This window comes from Oncorhynchus mykiss, chromosome 10 (assembly GCF_057628025.1).
Source record: "Oncorhynchus mykiss isolate SJ-2025 chromosome 10, ASM5762802v1, whole genome shotgun sequence".
NCBI classification, from domain to species: Eukaryota; Metazoa; Chordata; class Actinopteri; order Salmoniformes; family Salmonidae; genus Oncorhynchus; species Oncorhynchus mykiss.
The window spans coordinates 12,694,719-12,717,560 of NC_143031.1; the positions used below are offsets into that span (position 1 = coordinate 12,694,719).

At 45.6% G+C, this 22,842-nt stretch overlaps 1 protein-coding gene across 2 annotated transcripts in view; it reads left to right on the top strand.

Moving 5' to 3' along the window:
- LOC110533356 (protein Shroom1) overlaps nt 1–18,990 on the top strand; it is a 40,456-nt gene extending 21,466 nt beyond the window's left edge. Inside the window, exons 2-8 of one of the 2 annotated variants that reach the window (XM_021617470.3) lie at nt 8,537–11,262; nt 11,424–11,476; nt 11,792–12,406; nt 14,988–15,596; nt 16,055–16,160; nt 17,042–17,314; nt 17,653–18,990. In XM_021617470.3, coding sequence (XP_021473145.3) covers nt 8,674–11,262; nt 11,424–11,476; nt 11,792–12,406; nt 14,988–15,596; nt 16,055–16,160; nt 17,042–17,314; nt 17,653–17,907 — 4,500 coding nt within the window. In that variant the 5' untranslated portion in view covers nt 8,537–8,673 and the 3' untranslated portion in view covers nt 17,908–18,990. The remainder of the gene's footprint in view (nt 1–8,536; nt 11,263–11,423; nt 11,477–11,791; nt 12,407–14,987; nt 15,597–16,054; nt 16,161–17,041; nt 17,315–17,652) is intronic. The other variant, XM_021617473.3, reaches the window with a different exon arrangement.
- The last annotated feature ends 3,852 nt before the right edge of the window (nt 18,991–22,842 follow it).

The following is a 22,842-nucleotide window of genomic DNA, read 5'->3' on the forward strand; positions in this document are numbered from 1 at the left end:
AATTAGTCATAGGAGTTGCCTTGTTGATGATAGCCAACATCCCATGGGACTATGCATGGCAGGGGCATCCTCCTCCCTGAGTCAAGCATTGTTGACCGCATACCTCCTGGCCCTCTCACTTCGGGGCCCAGCTGGGGTGTTTCCTCTTCATTCAGAGCCACTGACTGCTGCCTTCTGCCGCCTCCGATACAGCTTTGATTGCCGAACGCTGGCTCTGGCCCTTAATTCCAAGGTCTCTAAGCAGTCTGGTTGTAGATGTTGCCACAAAACCTCTGCAGCCCACCTCCACTGGTCGGACTTCTGTGTTCCAGCCATGATGCCGTGCTTCGGCAGCTAGATCGGCATAGCGATCTTTCGCTCATAAGCCTCATCTACTGAGTCCTCCCAGGGTACTGTGAGCTCAATGATGAAGACCTTCTTGAGCGAACGGGACCAGAGCACCATGTCAGGTCTTGGGGTGGTGGTTGCGATCTCCGGAGGAAACACAAGTTGCTGGCCAATGTCAGCTAGCATTTTCCAGTCGCGGGCCAAGCGCAGCTGGTCTCGCTCTAATGGTGTCGAGCTGCGCTTCGGTGGTTTAGCCCCTTCGCGGACAAAGTTTGTCCGTAAGGGGTGTGATGCTGCTGGGGGTGGTAGGGAGTTGGTGGCAGCTCGCTTGTCCTCCAGGGCGGACGCAAGGTTTTTAAGGACTTGGTTGTGACGCCAAGTGTAGCGTCCTTGGGTGAGGCTTGTTTTACACCCTGTGAGAATGTGCCTGAGGTTGGCTGGCATGGAACAGAGGGCACAGTCCGGATCTTCACCATACCATTGGTGAAGATTAACTGGAGTTGGAAGGACGTCATATGTTGCTCTGATGGAGAAGCTCAACCGCCTCGCTTCCATGGCCCACAGATCCTTCCAGCTGATCTTCCTCTTCTCCACACTATCCCATCGAGTCCACTGTCCCTGTTTGGAAAGAGAGACTGCCTTGGCCCACCTTGCAGCCTCCTCCTGATGGCGTACTTCCTGCACTACCATCTTCCGCCGCTCTGGTGCAGTGGCCTTACTCCAAGCAGCACGGCTAGTTAGCCCAAGGCCTCCTCTCCCTTGCTGAACATGACCCACAATGTCAGCATGTCTGAGGGCTGCTGTTGCCTCCTGGACTGCTTTTCCTGGCCTCCATTTGCGCCCAGTTGCCAAGGTCGGCGCGTTGTTGCTCACCACTGGGTCTCGAGATTCATTCAGTGTCATCTGGAGCCTGGTTTTTGAACACTTGAATTCCTCTGTTAGACTGGTGAGGGGCAGCTTGAGGACACCATCTCCATAGAGGCCTATGGTGGTAAGGCATCGTGGAACTCCGAGCCACTTCTTTAAGTAGCCTGTGACTCCTCTTTCCATCTTCTCCACTGTTGAGATTGGAACCTCATACACTGCTAAGGGCCACAACACCCGGGGTAGGACACCAAACTGCAGACACCAGGCCTTTAACTTTCCAGGTAGCTGGGTGTTGTCGATGAACTGTAGGCTACTACTGATGTCTTTGTGCAGCTGTTGCACCTGGTCTTTGTCCTTCAGGCTTGCATCATACCACCTTCCAAGGCTTTTTACCGGCTGCTCAGACACTGTTGGGATTTGGTCATCTCCGATGAATTTCAGGTCAGAGAGTACTCCCTTCACAATCGAGATGCTGCGTGACTTGGATGGTTTAATCTTCATATGGGCCCAGCTGATGTTCTCAAGTTTTCTGAGCAGTCTCCTGGTGCATGGGACAGTGGTGGTCAATGTTGTAATGTCGTCCATGTAGGCTCTAAGTGGAGGGAGTTGGAAACCAGAGTCGACTCGCTGTCCACCAGCAACCCATTTTGAGGATCTGATGATAACCTCCATTGCCATTATGCATGCCAATGGAGAAATGGTACATCCCGCCATCATACCTACATTCAGGCACTGCCATGAGGTGGTGAACTCTGAGGTGGTGAAGCAGAACTGCAGATCCTGGAAGTACGACTTCACCAGGGTTGTGATGGTGTCCGGTATGTGGAAAAATCTGAAGGCAGACCACAGGAGTTCATGGGGCACAGAGCCAAATGCATTGGCGAGGTCGAGAAAGACTACATGGAGGTCCCTTTTTTCCACCTTGGCCATTTGGATCTGGTGCCAGATCATGCTGGAATGTTCCAAGCAGCCAGAGAACATTGATATTCCTGCCTTCTGTACAGATGTATCGACGTACGCATTCCTTTGCAGGTACTCGGCCATCCTCTGGGCAATGACCCTAAAGAAGATTTTACCCTCGACATTCAGTAAGGAGATTGGGCGGAATTGGCTGATGTTCACTGCATCCTTCTCCTTAGGGATCAGGACCCCGCCTGCCCTACGCCACACTTTGGGTATTATCTTATTTTTCCAAGCTGTTCTCATAAACCTCCAGAGGAACCTCAGGACGTCTGGTGCGTTCTCATACACTTTGTACGGGACTCCATTTGGCCCCGGGGCTGATGCTGTTCTAGCCCGTCGAACTGTGTTTTCCACCTCTTTCCATGTCGGCGGGCTGGTCTCAATATGATGTTCCGGGGGTTCAATGGGTGGGATATCTGATGGGATGGCCAGATGTTCATGTCGCTTTGAGTCAAAGTTTGTTGTTCTCAGGTGGTCCTCTAGGTCTTTCTTTGTTGTTTTTAGAGCTCCACTTTTTTCCTTCGTGAAGAGACTTTTAAGGAACTTGAAGGGATCTTTATAGAATCGAGTTCTAGTTTGTTCTTTCTTCCTTCTGCGTTTCCGTAGGTTCTCTGCTCTGCGGAGGGATGCCAACCGGGTTTTGATATCAGCCTGAAGTGCCTCTATGCCCTCCTTTTCCACTTCCGAGGCCTTCTTCCACCGTTTCTTAAGCTGTCGCCTTTCTTGAACGAGGCGCTTGATTTCTTGTTGCCTCCTGGAAACTGGTGGGGTTGGAACCTTTCTCCCGCCTTTTGCCTCTTCCACTCCAAATCTTTCTGTCCCGTACTCATAGATAATGTCCCCCATCCTCTCAAACTTCTTCTCCACTGTGCCTCGAAGTTTCTCGAGGGTCAAGGTAAGGTCAGTATTCACTGTTTCCCACAACTTCTTGTCACTGGCGCCAGGCCACTTCACATACGGCCTGTGCCCTGGTAGTCTCCACTCGACTGCAGGTCTGGGAGGCTCGGTGAGTTCCACTCCTGTTGTTGGTTCCACCTCAGTTGTTACTTCGGTGCTTGAGTTTACGTCCTCCATGACAGTGGTACTGTTGCACTGCAAACTATGGTTTGCGTCCAGTTGCTGTGCTTCATTCGACTGATTTGATCGCTTTCGCAGAAAGTAATCAATGCGAGGCCTCTGTCTCTCTTTACCCAAAATATGCAGGTTTAAAAAAAATATACTTCTGTGTATTGATTTTAAGAAAGGCACTGTTTTGGTTAAAACATCACCCGTTTGGCGAAGTAGGCTGTAAATTAACAGGCACTGCGTTGATTATATGCAATGCAGGACAAGCTAGTTGACCTAGTAATATCATCAACCATGTGTAGTTAACTAGTGATTATGTTAGATTTTTAAAAAAAAATTTATAAGAGAAGTTTAATGCTAGCTAGCAACTTACCTTGGCTCCTTACTGCACTCGCGTAACAGGTGGTCAGCCTGCCACGCAGTTTCCTCGTGGAATGCAATGTAATTGGCGTCCAAGAATGCCAATTACCGATTGTTGAGAACTTGAATTTGGCCCTAATTATTCGGCCATGCCGATTTTAATCGGCCAACTTCTAGTCTGAATACTTATGTAAATGTGATATTTCATAAAAACATTTTTTTTTTATATTTGCAAACATTTCTAAAAACCTGTTTTTGCTTTGGCATTATGGGGCATTGTGTGTAGATTGAGGGGTGGGGGGGGGGGAGATTTTAATACCTTATTCTAAAATGTAACAATGTGGAAAAAGTTAAGGTGTCTGAATACCTTCCGAATGCACTGCATCAGTCCCACATCAAGTCACTGCAGGGTCTTAAACTACATCACTTAATATGTTGATTTGAACTTGCCCTTCAGTGGTGTGTGTGTGTGTGTGTGTGTGTGTCAATACTCATGTGCATACTTGCACAAAAACATGTAGATGTACTGGGTCTGTCAGTGGTGGATGTTAAGAATAGCCCTGCTCTCATGTGTTGTTTAGCCTTCGACTCATTCAGTTGGTTGACAGGTGAGAATGGCAGCAGGTCACAGAGGTGACCATAACAACGGAGCACCTAACACCACCCTTCAGACCAGACACTTTCAGCATGAACCAAAATATTAAGCATAACAACCAAGTCCTCATCAGATAAATACATACAGGCCACTATCATACAGTAAAAAATCCTACATCTCTAGTCTAGCTGTGAGTTTGCACTCTGTTGACCCATGGTGAAAGCTGGTGAAATGGGTCTAGATGCTTAGCAGTCAGGCAATAAACATAATGTCATATCTGCACGACCTTGCACTGACACAAGTGAGTCACATCTAACTTCTAGGCCCAATGTGTTTGGAAATTAAGACAAATGTTTGCTTGTTTGGGGCCTGCAATAGGGGAGAGGATAGAAAATGGTGTTGGGGTCCTCCTGGTTGTCGGTCTTTGAGTGTTTGGGCGAGAGCAGCACCCACCCCTGCTGCTTGGCTGCTGTCCATGTGCCTAGGACCCTGGGAATGAATCGTGCCCGGGCCCTGTCTTTCTTTGAAGCCAGCGAGGAATGCATGGCCTTTTTTTTTTCGGACAGCACTAGCTATCTGTGGTGAAATGTTCCCTCTGCCACAGAGCTCATTGTGCATCAGCAAGGCGGACAGACGTCACAGGCATGCGATCGCTGCCTCTCTGCTTGGTCTTAGGGGGAGAAGGACTCTTTTCTCTGGAACTCTTCTTTACATCTTCTCCTGGTAACTTGTTTTTTTGCTCCTTCATTTTCCTCGTTCTAACCCTAATAGTTTTATTTATGTCAAGTGTTTAACTTGGAAATGTGGTGTCATTTATTATTTTTCTCATACGGAATCAAAAACCTGAACAAATTGGTCAGTGTATTTGGTAAGTTGTTTCCATCTGGTGCTCTTCAAAGATAATTATATTTTAGATCTGTTGGTATGAGTTGAGTCGACTAATGGAAGTCACTGTGATGGTTTGTTCAGTTTGCCGGTGTGCGTGTTAGTGTATTTGTCTGGGACATTTTAGCCTCTGTCCTCTCTGTACATTTTGTCACCGGCTGTCCTTCCCATCAATTCCACATGAGCGCTGGCCTGTTTGGTCCCGTTAATGTGTTCTAGCTAGCAGTTCAGGACTGGGGAGAAGCCTGGCAGGCCCAGGCAGCCTCTGCACATGGAGAAACAGGTGTCCCTCCACAACACACACAAACAAACCCCTTTTAACATCACTAACTAGACCTGGGAGGTCCGTATACGTGTGCATGTATGCCTGGTAGCTGGAGATTTTCATACAGTCTGCTGCAAATCAGGGGACTAGGGTGAGCTCTGTCACACTTTGGGGTGTGGTGGGACTTACAACAGAGCTACCTTAGCCATTTTGAATGGTGGTTATTTGACCAATTTGTTTGTTTATCTGTGTTGGCCCATGAGGGAGTGAACCCTGGTCGACATGGAGGACTGTGGTGCTCATTGGCTTGTCTTTGTGTTGGCCACACTGATCTGTTTGTATGTGTGACTGTAATCGCCAGGAGGCCTGCATTCTTCTTAGTCTACCATCACCCCACATTAAGGCCGCCTGTTGGTGGACTTTATCATTATTTTGATGTTGGGTAATATCTGTATTGTAAACACCATTTTGGGCAGAAAGACAAGTTTCACGGTTACTGAAAGCTTAGTGAATCTCTTCCGTTGCAGGAACATAAACAAGGCCAACATGAAATTAAAATATTAAAGTTATTGGAGAAAGTTATTTTGGAACTTGTTATTGCTTCCTGATACAGAATGAGGAAAATGTCCTTGATTTTGGATTGGATCTTGGATGTTTGAGAGGCAACTCTCCAGGGGAACTTGTATGTTTTATAAAATGGTGGTTTAAGGCACTGCATCTCCGTGCGAGAGGCATCACTACAGTCCCTGGTTCGACTCCAGGCTGTATCACATCCGGCCATGATTGGGAGTCCCATAGGGCGGCGCAATTGGCCCAGCGTCGTTCGGGGTAGGCTGTCATTGTAAATAAGAATTTGTTCTTAACTGATTTACCCTGTTAAACAAATACATGTTTTTAAATCCTTTCTGTATCTAACACCAAACACTCAACATATTATATCATTTCAGTAAAATAAAAACGTTTAAATGTGGTCAGTATGTTTTTCATTAGGTCTAGTCATTCAAACACATTCATTGAGTACGATGTATGTGCTTGTTTGGTTTCCTGAGAAGTTAAACCAACACACAGTGCAACATGCAGTGCTTCAGTTGTGGATGACCATAAAATAATCATTACACACATGACTAATCCCCAAATACAGTATGTTTGCCAAGTAGATATGGAATTCCAGGCATTTTCTGTGCGCTGTGATGTACACCTCAAAGTTGTAATTAGGGTCTGGTTTCACAGGCACCTCTAACAGGTGTTCCATGCTGTACAGTGCCTTCAGAAAGTATTCAGACACCTTGATTTTACACATTTTGTACATTACAGCCTTATTCTAAAATGGATTCAACTGTTTTGCCCCCTGAATCTACACAATTTATTACAAATGTATTACAAATACAATTTATTACAAATACAAAAATATTACATTTACACAAGTATTCAGACTCTTTACTCAGTACTTTGTTGAATAACTTTTGGCAGTGATTACAGCGTTGTCTTGTATGACGCTACAAGCTTGGTACACCTGTATTTTTGGAGTTTCTCCAATTCTTCTCTGCAGGTTTCCTCCAGATGTGGTGCTTGGCATTCAGGCCAAAGAGTTCAATCTTGGTTTCATCAGACCAGTGAATCTTGTTTCTCATGGTCTGCGAGTCTTTAGGTGCCTTTTGGCAAACTCCAAGCGGACTGTCATGTACCTTTTTACTGAGGAGTGGCTTCCGTCTGGCCTCTAACATAAAGGCCTGATTGGTGGAGTGCTGCAGAGATGGTTGTCCTTCTGGAAGGTTGCTCACCTCCCTGACCAAGGCCCTTCTCCCCCGAATGCTCAGTTTGGCCTGGTGGCCAGCTCTAGGAAGAGTCTTGGTGGTTCCAAACTTCGTCCATTTAAGAATGATGGCGGCGACTCCGGGATGCTGGCCTTCTAGGCAAAATTGCAAACAAAAAGTCAGATCTCAGACTGGCCAATAAAATTAAAATCATAAGATGGGTAAAAGAACACCGACACTGGACAGAGGAACTCTGTCTTGACGGCCAGCATCCCGGAGTCGCCTCTTCACTGTTGATGTTAAGACTGGTGTTTTGCGGATACTATTTAATAAAGCTGCCAGTTGAGGACTTGTGAGGCATCTTTCTCAAACTAGATACTAATGTACTTGTCCTCTTGCTCAGTTGTGCACCGGGGCCTCCCGCTCCTCTTTCTATTCTGGTTAGAGCCAGTTTGCACTGTTCTGTGAATGGAGTAGTACGCAGCGTTGTACGAGATCTCCAGTGGCAATTTCTCGCATGGAATAGCCTTAATTTCTCAGAACAAGAATAGACTGAAGAGTTTCAGAAGAAAGTCCTTTGTTTCTGGCCATTTTGAGCCTGTAATCGAACCCACAAATGCTGATGTTCCAGATACTCAGCCTGTCTAAAGAAGGCCAGTTTTAATCAGCAAAAAAGTTTTCAGCTGTGCTAAGATAATTGCAAAAGGGTTTTCAAATTATCAATTAGCCTTTTAAAATTATAAACTTGGATTAGCTAACATGTCTTTGGAACACAGGAATGATGGTTGCTGATAATGGGCCTATGTAGATATTCCATTAAAAATCAGCCGTTTCCAGCTACAATAGTCATTTACGACATTAACGATGTCTACACTGTATTTCTGATCAATTTGCTGTTATTTTAATGGACAAAAAAGTAGAAATGTCTTTTGTTTAAAGAATAGCTAAGTGACCCCAAACCTTTGCATGGGTATGTATAAATATTTTTTGGGAGTACTGTTAAATGAATATAGGGAAACACTGTACCCCTGACAGACATGTGTCCTGTCCAATTGTTACACCGTAAAAAAAAAAATGTAGTTTTAAAAAACTATTTGGACATAGGCGGGGGGGTGGTATGAAATTGCATGCAGAGAAACCCTGCAATCCTCTGAGAATTTCTTTCATTGCATGTAGATGAAAGGCTCTGTGGTTGTACCTTTTTTTGATCTAGCGGGTGTTGTCCCAGTTGACATGCCATGTTGAGAATCTAACACAAACATAGTATTAGTAGTCAACAGTCGCTACGCTGAGAAAGCAGCTCATTTCCTATGAGTTTTCTGTTGGCAAGAAAAAACTATATTTGGGTTGGGTTTTCCACACCTCCCAGCTGTATGAGGAGGAAGAGGAGCATGTTAAATTATTTAATTTCTGTTAAGATAACCCTTCTGTTTTTGCTTTGCTTTGTTTTCCAAGAGTTATTCAAGAAGCACACTACTGAGGAAGCTTAGAAGGCAGAAAATGACCCTGAGTTCTGAAGTGAAAGACTGAAGGTGAATGTGTCTGTGTCACCTCCATTTCACCTGTGTCCACGCTTCAGTTTCCAAAGCCAGATGGATTCCTATAATTTAAACTTTGAGAAAATGAGCAACCTGGACCTGCACCCTCTGAGCCTACCATTGAGTCGGCTCTCCCCAGCCAAGTCCACCAGCAGCATCGACCAGTTCACATACCACCACGGCAAGGGCGACTCGGCCTACAGCTCCTTCTCTGGGGGCTCCAACGCCCCAGACTACTCCTCCCCCTTCCTTCCATATGACCTCCAGCAGCACAGCCTGCACTATGCTGACCTGAAGTATGTGAAGGCCATCTACCACCCCAACGTCCTCGACTCTGACGCCAAGAGCATGGATCAGCTCTACCGCTCCATGGAGGCCATCTCAAACCAGTATCGCAACAACAATGGCTGCCTTAGTGCAACACAGTACTGTGATCAGAATCAAGAAAAGCTGCCACCCCCTCCTCCTCCGCCCCCCGACCGCCTGGACAGCTTCATAGCCATCAGGAACCTGGATAACTGCAGGGCGCAGCACAGTCCCGAGAGCCAGCTGGCAGACAGGTCTCATCCACGACCCCGGACAGATAATCCTGATGCTGCCTGTCTCAGGCCTGACCTAGTCTATGGTCGTAGGGCCTCACAGCCCTATCACAGGGACCCAGTCAACTCTGACCACATGGATAATAACCCTGAGCAGCAAACGTCAAGAAACGTCTTAAGCCGATCACCCCCTCGCACGAGTCAGCCTGAGCAGCACCCTAATCAGCAGGCTGGTAGTGCCGGTGGCGGCCATTCGGAGGGTCACTGTAAGAGGGTGCAAGAGCCCAGCGGGTCCCTCCTGCCGGAGCCACCACCATCTGCCATCCCCTTGCATGTGGCACAGAACATGGCCAACAGCAGCATCCAACACAAGGGCCAGTTCTACTTCGTTACAGGTGTTTGTAAGTCGTCAGAGTCCAGTCTGAACCATGGTTCTCTGTGTGTGTCAGAAGAAGGCAGTGAGAGCCCTGTGTCTGAGCCTGTGGACAGGGAGAGGTTGCACAGCACCATGGACCACATGTTCAGGAACACCCAACAGAGGAACTATATCACCCATGACACCACAAAAACCGATGTCAGGGAGTTTTACACCAAGCGTCAAGATATAAACTCCAGAAGCCAAGATGAGGCGAAACAGATTCAGAGTAGGATTTCATATGGCCCCGCTCACATTTTAAACCGGCGCTCCCGTAGTTCCGATGCTTTACAACAAAGTCTCAAGATCCAGAGCAGAGAGATCGGCAGGCATCACAGCCCTAACCACCACATCTTCTCCTGTGGCCCAGAGGAGAACTGTCCGCTGTTATCAAATTCCCACAACCAGGAAGTCCCTCCACCAATCAGCATGGAGCAGGCCACCCACCACAAGAGAGACGAACAAGTCAACGCAGGGAGGCGGCGGCCATTAGGAGGCGTTGCCAGCCAGAAGATCAACAAGGAAAACACCCCGCTGCTGTACCACCTCACTGGAGCCAACAGGGCGGCCCTGAATTTGAATTTGAAGCTCAAAAATGACATTGAGGTCGGTATGCAAGGTGAAGATGCAGGCCTCAATGCTGCTCATCAGGAAAGGCAAGCTCCCGTTAGCTGTAGTGATAGGACATCACAGGGTGAAACATCCAAGGAGGAGAGCTCGGAGGCTATCGCCCACCCCTGCAACACGCTGGACGACTCCTTTAAGAAGTACTACAAGGAGAAACTGAAGGGCGCCCAGGATCAGGTCCTCAGGGAGACCTCCTTTAAGAGGAGTGACCTGCAGCTGTCCTGGCCCCACAGAGTGAGGCAGAGGCCTGAGCTCAGGCCAACGGTACTTCACACAGTCTCCTCTTCACACGACTCTGAGACCTCAGCAGACACACTTACCCCCTCCCCAACACAGTCTGAGGGGACAGATAAGGAGGACATAAAGGAAATGCTGAAGGAGGTTGAGAAAGAGAGGCCAGCGAACGTTGCCCAGCCTCAGTTGGCTCGTATCGGGGGCAGGAGGCGTCTGACTCCAGAGCAGAAGGAGCTGTGCTACTCCGAGCCGGAGAAGCTGAACCAGCTGGGTGACTCAGGTGAAGTAGGACTGCTGGTACTCTCAGGCGATGAGGAGGAGCTGGGAGAACAGGGCCTGGTGGCAGCTAGGAGGAAGATGTTTGAGACCAAAGGCAGGGCCCTGTCCACCTCCAGCCTCTCCAAGACCTCCCTGCAGCACCTCCAGCACAAGGCCCTGGTGGCCTACATGGAGCGCAAGACGGGCCTCAAGGTGGCTGAGCCCCAGCAGCCTGCCCCTCAAGCCTCTCAATCCCCCAAACAGGGGCACTCCATGGCTGGGAAGCCATCTGACTGGGGTCCCAAGCCTCAGTCTGGGAATAAAGGAGGCCCCAAGAAGAAGCTGTACAGGCCTCATTCCGCTGGATGCGTCCTGGACTCGACCTCCAGCGCCATGAAGCATGCCCAGTTCAGCTCCTCTCAGTCCGGAGGTCATTCCCACCAGGCTAGCTGGAGAGAGTCACCCAGCCCCTCTCAGGGGAAGTCTGCCTCTGAGGAGAGTCTTCTGGACCAACCAGAACCACCTGAGTTGTTCAGAAACCGCTTCACCTCAACACCCCATGCATTTCAGGTAAGCCTTATCAGAACTCTTGATATTATTGCATTTAAAATAATTGAATAGGATTTGGAGACTTGTATTGAGTTTTATAGAGGACCGTGTCACTTTACAGAATGTAACACAGATGCTCAAAGGGTGTTATGAATGGGGATTCTTGGTATGTTTGGCTACAGGGTCACAACTACATGAATGATCCCTCACCAGTCAATGCTATGGACACGTCCAGGTATGTTGCCCTCACTTGTTTGTGAAAGTGGGAGTATCTGCGCCTGTAAGATTTACTGTATGCCTTGCTGTTGAACATGGATGTTTGCTCAGATGTGATTTATTGCAGCACTGAAAGTGAACACCCATATACCAACATTTCATTCTATGACGTATGCAGACAAAACATCAAACTTAATTTCAGCTATGTTCAGGGAGTCTTTTTTTCATCAGCTATGGTTAGGGTAAGATAAAGGCATAGAATATCTGAGTGGAACCAGGAACGTAAGTCTCCAAAGCATCTCTAGCTCATCACAATCTCTGTATAACTTTTCAGTGCTCAAACTCAAAGGCCAGTGGATGAGGAGAGTGTGGTGGTAAGGAGAGACCAAGCGAAGATTGTCCCTGAGGGTCAGCGAGTCCGGGTGATGGGTCGGCGGGTCCGGATGGTGGTCAAGCGGGGAAAGTCCCTGGAGGAGTTGGGTGTGTCCCAGGTCAGCAGCTCCTCAGTCCTTAGTAAGAGCTCTGAGCAGCTGGGCCAGCTCCACAGCAGGCAGGGAGCCCCAGGACCAGGCCAGGAAAAAAGCAGCGTACCGTCCTTCAGCGAGACCCAGAGGAAGCCCCTCTTGAAGCAGGACTCTGCACCACAGCTGGGCAGTAGGGAGAAAAGTAGGGAGATGACAAAAAGCACAAGGGAGTCCACTACGTCTAACTCCCCAGTATCAAACACCTCGTCTCAGGTTAGGGCTCGTTCATATGGGTCCCCTGGATCATACAACTTTGTCCCTTTGGTTAAAGAGGTGGTAGAGACCACTGGGCTCTCCTGCGATGTCCCACTCCCACCGTACCTTAACGGTCAGCAGTCCAGTGAGAGATTGGTCAAGTCCACCTCAACTTTTCCCTCCATACATACCCATCCCAGGGGCACTGGCGAGAGCAAGACTGGCTCCAAGTATGTAACTATCTTATGATAAAGTGACCCTCGCTCTCCAAACAAAATTCTCATCATTAAGTTAATGTACAGTTCCCTCTACTTATATTGGCACCATTGGTAAATATGAGCAAAACGGGCTGTAAAAAAATGTCTTTGCTGTTTATCCTCTTGGTCTTCATTCAAAAAATCTAACGTTTTTTTTAATCGAAGTAAAATTATTGGAAAAAAATTAAATGTGAAATAAATATTTTTCTCAAACTCAGAAAAATTCTTATGAGTAATACCTAACTAAAGTATATTCCCATTCTTATTTTACATTTTTAAGTTCACTTGAGTGATTAGGAATACTTAAATGGTATGCTAAGACTTCCTGTTTCACTGGGGTATAAATATGAGGTGACATACAGGCCAAGTTCCCATAGTCATCCATCACTATGGGAAAGACCCGAAAATACAGTAATGATGTGCGACAAAAGGTTGTTGAGCTGCACAGATCAGGAAATGTCTATAAGAAAATAGCTCAGCGGTTGAAAAGGCCCATTTCCACTATCAGGGCAATAATTTAAGAAGATTAAAGCAACTAGAGATGTTAACAATCAGCATGGAGAATTGCAGACGTTAGTTGGGTCCAAAACTACAATCAGACGCCACCTACGTAACCACAAGTTGTTTAGGAGGGTTGACATAAAAAGCCTTTGCTGTCATCAAACAACAAACTCAAGCGCCTACAGTTTTCCAAACGTTACTGGAACTTTCAATGGGACCGGGTTCTATGGTCAGATGAGACCAAAATAGAGTTTCAATGGGACCGGGTTCTATGGTCAGATGAGACCAAAATAGAGTTTCAACGGGGCCAGGTTCTATGGTCAGATGAGACCAAAATAGAGTTTCAATGGGACCGGGTTCTATGGTCAGATGAGACCAAAATAGAGTTTCAACAGGGCCAGGTTCTATAGTCAGATGAGACCAAAATAGAGTTTCAACGGGGCCAGGTTCTATGGTCAGATGAGACCAAAATAGTTTCAACAGGGCCAGGTTCTATGGTCAGATGAGACCAAAATAGTTTCAACAGGGCCAGGTTCTATGGTCAGATGAGACCAAAATAGTTTCAACAGGGCCAGGTTCTATGGTCAGATGAGACCAAAATAGTTTCAACAGGGCCAGGTTCTATGGTCAGATGAGACCAAAATAGAGTTTCAACAGGGCCAGGTTCTATGGTCAGATGAGACCAAAATAGAGTTTCAACAGGACCGGGTTCTATGGTCAGATGAGACCAAAATAGAGTTTCAATGGGACCGGGTTCTATGGTCAGATGAGACCAAAATAGAGTTTCAACAGGACCAGGTTCTATGGTCAGATGAGACCAAAATAGAGTTTCAACAGGGCCAGGTTCTATGGTCAGATGAGACCAAAATAGAGTTTCAATGGGACCGGGTTCTATGGTCAGATGAGACCAAAATAGAGTTTCAACAGGGCCAGGTTCTATGGTCAGATGAGACCAAAATAGAGTTTCAACAGGACCAGGTTCTATGGTCAGATGAGACCAAAATAGAGTTTCAACAGGGCCAGGTTCTATGGTCAGATGAGACCAAAATAGAGTTTCAATGGGACCGGGTTCTATGGTCAGATGAGACCAAAATAGAGTTTCAACAGGGCCAGGTTCTATGGTCAGATGAGACCAAAATAGAGTTTCAACAGGGCCAGGTTCTCTGGTCAGATGAGACCAAAATAGAGTTTCAACAGGGCCAGGTTCTATGGTCAGATGAGACCAAAATAGAGTTTCAACAGGGCCAGGTTCTATGGTCAGATGAGACCAAAATAGAGCTTTTTGGAAACAAACACCAGAGGTGGGTTTGGAGTAGACAGAAAGATATCCATGCAGAAAAGTACCTCATCCCCACTGTGAAGTATGGTGGTTTATCTTTGTTGTGGGCATGTTTTTCTTCCAAAGGACCTGGACAACTTGTTAGGAAACATAATATCATGGACTCCAAGTAGCAGCTGATATTAAATCAAAACCTGACTGTCTCTGCTAGGAAGCTTTAACTGGGCCTTGGTTGGATCTTCCAGCAGGACAATGATCCAAAGCACACCTCCACATCAACACAAAAATGGTTCACTGACCACAGAATCAAGGTCTTGCCGTGGCCAACCCAGTCCCCTGTACTAAACCTGTGGGATGAGCTCCTAGTGGACCTGGGAGTCTGAAGGATCTGGAGATTCTGTATGGAGAAATGGTTTCAGATCCCTTGTCATGTTCTCCAACCTCATTACCCATTACAGGGGAGAACTCAGAGCTGTTATCTTGGCAAAGGGAGGTTGCACAAAGTATTGAATGAAAGGGTGCCAGTAATAGTGGCACACATATATTTGAAAAAAATATTTGTTTGAAGTTAAGAATTTATTTTTAATAGTTTGATTTTTGTGAATATTTTGAATGGAAGACCAAGAAGATAAACAAAGATTATTTTATTTTTTTTACAGCCTGTTTTGCTCATATTTACCAAGGGTGCCAATATTAGTGGAGGGCACCGTATAAAGTAACAATGGCTATTGATCACTGTTGATATTCCATTTTCTAATATCGCTCTTATTCCAGCAGTGTGAAAACCGCCCCTCCTATACAACACACTATGGAGAGAGAGCAGTCGGTGGATGAGCCCATTGAGACTCCTCAGCCTGAGGCCTCTCAGGAAGTCTCCCTGAGCTGTGGAGTCACCACAGACCCGACTCTGTGGGTCATACCACCTGAACCAGGGAGCCAAGTGGAGGATGAGGGCCCAGCCCTTTCTGATAATCTGACCGAGGGAGAGACTCCAACTCTAGCCCGTGCTCCAGCAGCTAGTGAGCCCCTTACAACTTCCTCCACCACACCAGTCCCTGACACTGACACCTGCCAGAGTGGAGAGGGCCAACACCCAGGAGAAGACAAGGAAACCGAGAAGGAGAAGGAGGGGGAAGAGGAGACCCCAGCAGGAGAGACGGAGAGCCCAGAAAAGACACCCACCACAGAGGATACAAAGTGGGAGGAGCTGGTGGAGGAGGTGGTCACAACGGACCAATCGCTGGCACGGGTGCTGTACCCGTTGACCAATCGTAAGACGGCGCTGATGCTGATGGAGCAGCTCCTGTCAGAAGACACTCTGCTGATGGAGGAGCACTATAAGAAGAAGCAGAGAGACATCATGACACTGCATGCTGCTGACGGGTGAGTATCTCATTATGTTGTACTGTTCAGGTGTCTGATGGCCACGTCCTGTATCAGCAGCTGTTATATTGTACTGTTCAGGTGTCTGATGGCCACGTCCTGGATCAGCAGCTGTTATAGTGTACTGTTCAGGTGTCTGATGGCCACGTCCTGTATCAGCAGCTGTTATATTGTACTGTTCAGGTGTCTGATGGCCACTTCCTGGATCAGCAGCTGTTAAATTGTACTGTTCAGGTGTCTGATGGCCACTTCCTGTATCAGCAGCTGTTATATTGTACTGTTCAGGTGTCTGATGGCCACTTCCTGGATCAGCGGCTGTTATGTCACTGCACCTGGATAGATTAAAAGACACGTGTCCATGTAAAGACAAATGCATGGCTAAAGACGCATGGACATTATTCCAAGGTTGATCTCATCCATATACAGCAATATCACTGTGTGTGTGTGTCTTCCTAAAGCTCTAAAACAGTGGATGATCCTGAAGCACCTCCCACATCTCCTGTTGATGAGAAAGTCCAACCCCAACCAGAGCCACAAAGCAAGATGGATGTCACAGAGAAGAAGGTAATTTAGCTCTGAATTCTTTTTTTGTAATAGAAGTGTATTTACTTGATCTCTTCCAGTTGATGATGTCATCTGAATCAGTGGAGTCTGCTGAAGGGAGGATGGCTCATCATAATGTCCGGAACGGAGCAAATGGAATGGCAGCAAACACCTGGAAACCATGTGTTTGATAACGTTCCACTTTTTCTGCTCCAGATACCAACCTCATGTGATCTGAATATCATCGAGGCCCAGTTTTTCAAAAGTTTTCCGATCGGATTTTGCCAATCGGATAGGATTAAAGGTTAGAATTGGGTTTTTCAAAACTGAAAAGTTATATTCTGATCCTCTGGATAGGATAACGATTTGGTAATCCAATCTTGAGCTTTAATCAGGATTGTATGTTGTTTTTATACATGTTTTTTTATCAACCTTTATTCATGTAGTTTAATCAGCTTTGTTTTCTGTTGAGAGTTGGGAAGTAGTACCACAACCTGCCCAGTAGATGGCGAGGTGGAGGCCTGTTCAAAGAACTGAACATGTGGATTCTGTGATGTTGTGGTATCTGGGTCAGAAAGGATCCTATCAGGTTATTTTCTCAAACTGGCTCAAATGCCAGATCGATCTGATCCTGGATAGCAAAATAGAGGATTACGGAGTCTATCATTCTGGATAAAACATTTCGAAAACTGTGCCCTGGATGCAGTTTAACTATGTTTGGCATCAGTTTAACGTCTTACCAGATTATTGAGATACCAGAAACTGTCAGACTCCTATCTTATATCCTGTTTGTTTTGAGCTGACTGTGACAAGCCTTATGTCTCCTCTCTTTCTCTTGCACAAATCACACACGCACAAGCAGACTGTATTGTAATGTATAGTGTTCCCTCCCCTTCCTATAGAGGCTGCTAGTGACGTGTATTGAGGAGCGCCTGTTGGCCTTGGAGGAGCCCCGTGGTTCCCTGCAGGTGGAGGTGGAGGAGAACGGGATGCGTGGCAAGGCCGTGGAGGCCCTGGTTCGGGAGCACTGTACAGCGGTGGAGGTGGAGCGCTATTGCCTGTTCGTAGGAGACTTGGAGCGTGTGGTTAGCCTGCTGCTGTGTCTGTCCGCCAGGCTAGCCCGCGTGCAGAACGCCTTGAGTACCGTGGACCAGCACACCGACGCAGGGGAGAAAGTGAGAGAGACATGCTTTGAACAGATGTGCATTCAATAGGCTCATAGTTGAATTATTTTCTGTGAATTTCACATTGACTCCTGAGTGTGTTTTTAGTGCACTGTATTTTCTGCTGCTATCAGCAGTGCTGGGATTTACATTGAGTCACTGAAACTCAACCAGTTTCCAAGCACATTTCTATCTACCCTGCCCTCTGTTGACCTAAAGAAATACTGCACCATGAACAGCAAAACGCCTTTCCATTTACACTACTAGTACACATTGGATAATGAGTAAACATTTTAGGGAATGTTGTGCTTAATTTCATCCAATTTTTTTTATTTTTATTTCCTTGGCAGGATTCTCTGGACAACCGTCACCGTCTACTGTGTAAGCAGCGGGAGGATGCCAAAGACCTGAAGGACAACCTGGACAGACGGGAGCAGATGGTGTCTAACTTCCTGTCTCGCTGCCTGACAGCCGAGCAGCTCCAGGACTACCGGCACTTCGTCCAGACCAAGGCCTCGCTCCTCATCAGGATGAAGGACCTAGATGAGACGCAGCGTCTGGGAGAAGAGCAGCTGGAGTCCCTGCTCAACACCCTCCCTCCGTGAGGACCACCACTAGGTCCCCATTCTACTCATTTCCCCCAGCCATCCATCACCTCTCTGGGCTTATAGAGTCCCGAACCCCCTCTGCTTCCTCCATCCTGGGTTGTTACCAGCCAGCACAATCACATGGGTGTCCATATGTATAGTATGTATAAGGAATATATGTGTTGAAGTTAGGACTACAGTGTGAAATGTCCTGTACATCACCTTCTATCACTTTTCATTTGATGTCCTTTTCACCTCTGCCTGCAATTTAAAAAAGAAAATAAAAGATATATATGAAATAAGCTTTAGGATTATATTCTGGCCTTGTGGTCTTTTTCATCATTCATACTAGACTGTATGTGTCTGTCAGAGCCTGAAAGAGGGTGATAAATGCTGTATATCTGTCGAAATAGGCAGTAGATTTAATCTCCACATATTTGTGTTTTTTTTTAATGCATTTAAAATGAAGGCACTATAGATAAAAACCAAAAAGGTGAATGGAAAAAAGCACTTTGATATGTAACTGCACATTTCTGTTTTCTTTTGAAAACACTTATTTCAAACTCTAAGCCTTACTCCAGCCAAAGTTATTTTTTTCAACTGATTTGTAGAGGAATTTTCCGCATGATGGGGTTTTATATGGTACATAAGCACATTCAACGAGGCCGATTATGTACAGTATTACCAGTGCTATTTAGGCTACAGTCATGTATTGTGGTCTCACAAAGTTCCACTAAAGAGGTAAAACTCTTTATTTTTTATTTTTTATGAAATGATGCATTTCCAGTCCAGATTATATTTGCTTGAAATATCCTTTGGGTCTCACAAACTATGCTTTCTTTAAATGATTAAAAATGAAATGCCCAAGAACTCTCCCTGTCGGTCCTCTACCTCCTTCCACCAGATGTTTTATTTTAGGCTGCACTCTAGAAGCAGTGGATCTGTTCTCACGCTAATAATATGGAATCCCTATGCTGACCTTCAATGTCAGCCTTACCCAGAAAAGGCCCTCCTCACGAGGGAATGTATTATTTGTTTTGACTTGTGTGGAGTTGCACTACAATAAATCTTCATTTTAGACATTATTTCCATAATAATGAATGTCTTGTGTGATGTCGTTCTGTTTTGACATGATCAATGTTGTGGTTTTATTCATTTCTATTGAATATTTGACCAAGCGAAAGCACAGAGAGCTGTTATTATTCTGTGTTTAATGATGATCCAGCAAGGCTTACTTGCAGCACTCTGATTGATATGTGTTCATTGTGAGGGGATTAGGATGAGAGAAGCCTTTTCCTGTTGTGTAACAGTACCGTGCCTTTTCTTTGTGTTTGGTCCTTGTTTGTTTTCCCAATCCTATTCATTCACAGATAAATATTGTATTGCTCTCCTCATACTCTACATACAGATAGTTGAGAGAATGCCAAGAGTGTGTAAAGCTGTCATCAAGGCGATGGGTAACTATTTGAAGAGTCTCAAATGTAAAATATATTTTGCTTTGTTTGACACTTTTTTTTTTTTGGTTACTACCTGATTCCATATGTGTGATTTCATAGTTTTGATGTTTTCACTATTATTCTAGTTATAATAATAAAGGAAAACCCCTTGGAACACCTACTCATTCTTCTAATTAGTGGATTTGGCTAAATCAAGCACACAGCCATGCAATCTCCATAGAGGAAAATTGGCAGTAGAATGGCCTTACTGAAGAGCTCAGTGACTTTCAATGTGGCACCGTCATAGGATGCCACCTTTCCAACATGTCAGTTTGTCAAATTTCTGCCTTGCTAGAGCTGGAAGCACTGATAATGTGTAGGAGCAACAACGGCTCAGCCATGAAGTGGTTGGTCACAGAACGGGACCGCCTAGTGCTATAGTGCGTAAAAATTGTCTGTCGGTTGCACACTCACTACCGAGTTCCACACTGTCTCTGGAAGCAACGTCAGCACAATAACTGTTTTTCTAGAGCTTTATGAAATGGGTTTCCATGCCTGAACAGCCGCACACAAGCCTAAGATCACCATGGTATAAAGCTCACAGCAGTTGAACTATGGAGCAGTGGAAACGCATCCTCTGAAATTGTGAATCACTCTTCTGACATTGTGATGGACGACTCTGGGTTTGGCAGATGCCAGGAGAACGATATCTGCCCCAATGCGTAGTGCCAACTGTAAAGTTTGAGGAATAATGGTCTGGGGCTGTTTTCCATGGTTTGGGTTAGGCCCCTTAGTTCCAGTAAAGGTATATCTTGGGAAAGGCCCTTTCCTGTTTCAGTATGACAATGCTATCGTGCACAAAGCGAGGTTGCATACATAAATGGTTTGTTGAGATCGGTGTGGAAGAACTTGACTGGCCTGCTCATAGCCCTGACCTCAATCCCAGCGAACACCTTTGGGATTAATTGGAACGCTGACTGCGAGCCAGACCTAATCACCCAACCTCACTACCCTTGTGGCTGAATGGAAACAAGTCTCCGCAGCAATGTTCCAACATCTATAGGAAAGCCTTCCCAGAAGAGGGGAGGCTGTTATAGCAGCAATGTTCCAACATCTAGTGGAAAGCCTTCCCAGAAGAGTGGAGGCTGTTATAGTAGCAATGTTCCAACATCTAGTGGAAAGCCTTCCCAGAAGAGTGGAGGCTGTTATGACAGCAAAGGGGTGACCAACTCCATATTAATGCCCAAGATTTTGTAATGAGATGTTCACTTGTGCTCATGTACTATATCAAATAAAATTGTATTAATCACATGCGCCAAATACAACAGTGAAATGCTTACTTACGAGCCCCGAACCAACAATGCAGTTTAAAAAAAATACGGATAAGAATAAGTAACAAGTCATTAAAGAGCAGCAGTGAAATAACAATAGCGAGACTATTTATCACGTTCACCCATGTGTGGATCTTCTGTTTGAGGACTCTGAAAATCCAGTTTTGAGCAACAACAAAAAATACATGCAATGTACTGTTCATCAACAGAATGGTGTGAATTGTTTTGTGAAATGTCAAATGATTGGAGAGAAGAGAACGCAAACATACATTTCCACAAAATATTAAGATTTATGCTGCTCAACTCTCACCCTAAACATTTATTTGGAGATTTACGGCGATGTCCATTTCGGTTTGGTAAACAAACTTTGTACAGAGGACAGCCTCAACGGTTAAGTGAGTGGGACTCAGTGCCTCAGACTTCTTGTTTATATGGCATGAAGGAATTCCTGAGGCATGCGAAAGACCAATGGTAGGGAACAGGGAGACAGCATAGGACCAACAGAAGTGCACATTCTTACGTTTAACTGACCCATGCTATTTCCTGTTATGTATGTAAACATGCGTTATTGTTTAACTTATCACTTCTTTTATCCATTTGTCAAAAAGTGTTTTTTCAAAATCCCCACAAAAGGGTTGTTTTTGAAAGAGGTATTGTTTGTTTAGTGGGGGTAGGGTTTTGTAACTGAGACAGAGACCCGATTAAAGAGAGAGATGATCACAATGAATGACACGTTCATTGGTTTTCAATCAATCCCAGTCTTGTGATGACAATGAGCCTTTATACTTGCATTTCCTCTGGCTGTCTTCATTGTGTCTGACTGACTGTCGCCCCTCTGTTTTGTGTTTTGTTTGCCTTGTGGAGAGTGCTTCATTTGTTGCTTGGAATTTTGAATTCCATGGTGTTTGTTATATTGTGAATACATTAAACTTTCTCCTTCCACCAAACCGTGAGTTTGCTATCGCTAAATAAAAATGTTCTGAAGTACATTTGACTAGTTTAGACGTTTTGAAACAACTTGAACAGGTTCACACGGTTAATAGAAGTTAGTTACAGTTATTGCTGTATCTCTTCCGTAATATGTTATATGGAGAGAGGCTGTGTTGCTCTAATTCAGTGGGATTGAAGAGTTGAAGAGGGGCATCGCCCCATGTTCTCTGGCCTCGTTAGCATCTCTGATGGAATGCTACCAAGTTTGTTAGTGAACAACAACAAATGCCTATTATGAGGTGCTGAATGTCACATCACTCTAGAAACCAAGGGGAAGGAGAGATGCCAGAATACACCAACCACTATCTCACTTCCCATCACAAAGTACCTTTCATCTGACTCCCACGGTTACCAGAGGAGATCACGCCTAGCGTAGACCTACGGAAGCAAACAGGACATACAACTAACTGGGATTCTGCACTGACAAACAATGCATACAACGATGGCAACACCTGTGTGACACAGTACATTTCAGAGACTAAGATCTCATATTCAAGCTACAGGGGGTGACGGTTTGGTGGTCCAGTGAATATTCTGGCTTACAGAAGTGTAGGACTGTGGGTAGAGGTCCAGCGAATGTTGTGTATTAAACAGCAACCAGTACTGTGTCCTTCTTGCCCCTGGCCTTGCTGCAGTGGAAACATTTGCTCTGACCACGGGGTGAGAACTGGCTTGGCACAGAGGGAGGTGACGTCATGAAAATGCCAGGAACATAGCTTGAGTAAGTCTGTTCACTTCTCATCTCTTCAGCCTCAGTGTCTATGCTCAGTTAGCTGGATCACAATCTCATGCTGCCTGTATGAAGCCACGAAACCAACAGGGAGACATTTCACATGCTGATATTTGGGATTCCTGAGTTCAGTAGATGGTTGAATCTACAGTGCCTTCCGAAAGTATTCATACCCCTTAACTTATTCCACATTTTGTTGTTACAACCGGAATTCAAAATAAATGTAATATATTTGTTTCTCACCCATCTACACACAATCCCCCATAATGACAAAGTGAAAACATGTTTTTAGAAATATTAGCAAATTTATTGGAGCGAAAAAGACAGAAAGGGATGGAACACATTTACATAATGGGTACCTGGAAGAAAATGGGGGAGGGTCATGTTTTTTCATTTCAGTCAAGGGGAGGGTTTAGTATTTTTTTTTTATAAATCTAGTCCAGGAGAGGGTCATGTAATTTGTAAT